This window comes from Asparagus officinalis, chromosome 4, assembly GCF_001876935.1.
Source record: "Asparagus officinalis chromosome 4, Aspof.V1, whole genome shotgun sequence".
NCBI classification, from domain to species: Eukaryota; Viridiplantae; Streptophyta; class Magnoliopsida; order Asparagales; family Asparagaceae; genus Asparagus; species Asparagus officinalis.
Window position 1 is genome coordinate 49,039,363 of NC_033797.1, and position 4,013 is coordinate 49,043,375.

General features: G+C 36.7%; 1 protein-coding gene across 1 annotated transcript in view; it reads right to left on the minus strand.

Annotated features, from left to right (window-relative positions):
• The window catches only part of LOC109838657 (jasmonate O-methyltransferase-like), a 2,599-nt gene extending 349 nt beyond the window's left edge, over positions 1–2,250 (minus strand). Inside the window, exons 1-4 of the mRNA XM_020407082.1 lie at positions 2,128–2,250; positions 1,642–2,055; positions 367–633; positions 5–202 (exon numbers count right to left, since the gene is read on the minus strand). Coding sequence (XP_020262671.1) covers positions 5–202; positions 367–633; positions 1,642–2,055; positions 2,128–2,202 — 954 coding nt within the window. The 5' untranslated portion in view covers positions 2,203–2,250. The remainder of the gene's footprint in view (positions 1–4; positions 203–366; positions 634–1,641; positions 2,056–2,127) is intronic.

Genomic DNA, 4,013 nt, shown 5'->3' on the forward strand with positions numbered 1-4,013 from the left:
TCACGACCCTTGCGCCAAAGTTCGGATCTATCATCTTTCTCAACGTTTTATCGTAGAAATTAGCTGCGGTAGACCACAATATTTCTTCACACCGGATGATTCTAAAGGACCCTTCGGCTCTGATAACTTCCTTGAATTCGTCTATGTGAGGTGCGTAGTATGGCAACCAGAAGGAACTCATCTTCTCTTCTTCCATGATACCCTACACAAAATTTGCATGCCTTCATATAAGTTTTTTCGTTCAAAGATAAGAAAGAAATTTCATTATATCCCCCAAGTTTAAAAATGATCAGTATTAATGACATATATCTCATGCATGAAGCAGGAAAAAACGTACACATTGAGATTATGAATTTAGTCGTTTACCTCTTCAACTAAGTCCCTCATAGCAAGAGCTAAATCGTCAAAATGGTAATAGCATTCATTTGTGTAAGGATCTAAGGTTTTCCTCCCCGGTAGCTCAAGAACCATGCACCCTCCAGCAATTATCTCCTCAGATCTTGATTTGAGAAAATGCGTCAAATCTCGTTGAAATTGCAACAGATACGCCTCAAATACAATATACGGACTGTTTTTCCCGTAACATATATTGCCCTTGTTAATATCTGTCATTTCACTAAGCAATGGAGGGACCTGTTCAAATCAGCAGTTTTGTCAATAATATATTTTAGCGGTAAATAGAAAACTTCTCAGATCTTTTAAAGAGGTTTTGGTGCTGAGAACACAGAACTTAAAGACATAACCGTCGGAGAAAGAAACTGAAAATGACTGTTTAATAATAAAAATTCTTGCTGTATGTAACCAGATGAATATTAAATGGTTAGTGATAGGATTTAATTAGGAAAGAGCAGCGCGTGTGTTGATAGTTTGGTAAGGAATAAGGATAGTTTGTAAGCTTTCACAATTTTCTATCATATTCTACAGGCGCAAATCTGTCATAACTTTGATTTTATATATCATTGAACCTGCACATTAGTTCTAGTATTTGAGAACTCTCTCTCTCTCTCTCTCTCTCTCTCTCTCTCTCTCTCTCTCTCTCTCTCTCTCTCTCTCTCTCTCTCTGGGTAAAGAGGGACATGAAGAATTTTTTACTATGTCAAACATATTGAAGAAATTTCTCATGTTTGTTTTCCTTTTTGGGTTAATCGTGTATAGACCCGCCCAGGGTAAAGAGGAACATGAAAAAAAATTTACTATGTCAAACATATTGAAGAAATTTCTCATGTTCGTTTTCCTTTTTGGGTTAATCGTGTATAGACCCACCGCCTGTAGTATCGCCAAATGGTAACTTACTGCCCCTGAAGTTCTATTGTTGCAGATAGATCCCCTGAGTGAAAACTTGTTGTTGCTGATAGATAGCCTGAAAAGGATCAATTAGTTTTCACTTGGGAGTCTATCCGCAACAAAAAAGGTACAAGCATGATTAGTTCAATTTGGCAATAGCACAGGCGGTCTATGGACACAATTAACTTTTTCTTTTTCTTGTTCGCAGAGAAGAGTACTTGAACAACCACAATCAAATGTCGACTAGTATTAGTTGCGGCGTATTTGATTTCCTTTTTCCTTATAGGGGAATAACTTCTTTCAAATATATGTCCTTTTGTTATGACTTACTACTGAAAAACACATTGAAAAAAGTACCTGGGAGATCCAATGTAGGCTATTAGCACAGTAAACAAAGTGCAAGCTCTCACTCTGGAAGAGCCTCCGGTAGAACGATCCAGGAACTGCTGATACTAAGCATAATCCAGAAAACCCATCTCCTTTCCCTTCTACGATCTTCTTATAGAACGAAGGAATGTTCTTGAAGATTGTGTTGAAGTCGTTACTCGGGAGATCATTCAAGAATACTTGGAGCTCTGGGCAGGGGCATCCAAATCTTTGCGAGCAGTCGTGCACGACGTCCAGGAAAATCGTCACGGGCACAAGGGAGTTGGGTCCCGTACCGCATCCCAAGTTTGCGACGCTGAGACTCTTTGGCTTCATGTTGCAAGAGGAGAAGAACTCTTGAATCGATTTGCGAATGTATGGTTTCGTCTTCAACATCAGTGATCTCTAAATTCATCCAAATTGTACAAATCAAACATTAAAGATAACGTTATTTTCTGATAGGAAAATTTTAAATACCTGAGGTGACGAGTTATTCGCGTAGCTGGTTTCACCATCTCCTTCATTCATTCTAAGAACTTGGTGGATGTCCATGGGCACAGTTGAACTTTTTTTTTTTGGGTGGTGGGTGGGGTGTTTGTCACAATGCAACAATTGCGACAAACACATACGAAGTTATAGACAAAATTTTCTTATATTCTGTTCTTCAGGATGAAGTAGTTGATTGAGTTTGGCATGTACAAAAGACCAAGCATGTGCTTAGAAAAAAATCTCACAAAAAAATAATAATGATTTGAGCTGTTGCTCTGCTGGATAAGGTTGTCAGATAACATTTTTTAGGCTAAATTTCAATGAACCGTGAACAATTTTCACCAAGACTGCTGTGGGCTTTTTAGCTTGAAATGGTCATTAACTTTTCCATGTTTTTTCTGATAGAATGCTGTAGCCAGTAGGTTTATTATCTGCAAGTATTTCACATGCTCATTTGATAGGATCTGATCGAAACTGCCCTCACCATAAGAGGAATATTCAGGGAAACAAAAAAAAAAAGGCTGGTAAAATATTCAAACACAAGATACGGGAATGTAATCAATAGTCAAGGATTGCATAAAAATTGCAACGGAAGGAAACACATTTACAGAAAGAAAAAAAAAAGATTTGGGGAACATTTCTGGAAATGAAAGATACTGAAAAGATTGAAAAGATCTTACGGCCGTTTCTACTATGAAATTGTTCTCTCTCTTTTTCTCAATTAGGCCATGTCCTTTTTAAACCAGATATGGGAGGAGGCATCTCGGCTACATCGAACGACTGAGATTGAATCTCAAAACCTGAGCTTTCGAGCTAGCCTCATCGATGATCGTGTTTCCTCATCAATGGCATTGCCTCATCGACAAGTCGACAAGTCACCCGCTCATCAATGAGCAGATGCTTTCTGCCTAATTTCTGCATCAATAGAGTGCATTGAAATCGATGATCATGAAGTTGTTCATCAATGAGTGAAGGCTCTCTTGTAATATTTTGCCATCAGTAGAAGGTTAGAAATAGATGAATCAGCTCCAATTTCATTGATGAGCATTTGCTCGAGGATGGGCAATTGGCTCATTGATGGCCAAAGAGCTAAAAATATACTGTTGAGTTTAGACATTTTCTGTTTGTTCTTAATATTGATTCTAACATGCATAAACATGTACAAATAATCTCAAACACAAATTAGACTCAAATATACATTTGTTACAACTCAAACAAGAGAAATTGTATGGAAACGGTCCTAACAAATTGTAGATATATTCTGAATGGTTAGTTTCAGAAAATCTCAACCCTTACCAAACCGAATCGACTGCTCTCTCTCAATTGTTTAAAAAAATGTTATTCTTTCTTTTCATTAGTCAACAATTAATTCTCTTTTTTCCTTAAATTGCATATTATTTCAATCAATTTGCATCATTCTTATATCGATCCCCTAATTCACATTTTTCTTTCACAAGTTTCTTGATATACATATTTCTTTTAGATCAAACAATACCATTTTAAATTTAATTAGGTCCAAGTCCAAACCAAATAGACTGAACATAATTGATCGAATTAAATTTGTTCGGTTCAATTCACTTTCAAATATAGAGCAGCTCGATCTTATTTTGTTAAAAAAAATTCAAAATTGACCGAACTGACCTTATGCTCGCTCCGACCCATGGATGAGAAGAATTAAGTGACCCAATTAACAAACTAGTTAATCTAATAGTTGATACATTCCTAATTAAACAATAGCTTTCTTTTTTCCTTTCTTCTTTTTAGACTCAGAAGTTTAGAGTTCGAAGTTTGTGTATGTGTGTATGTGTGTATGTGTAACAGACACGCGCGCGCACATACACAACAAAAGCAAATCACCTCAAACACAATAGAGA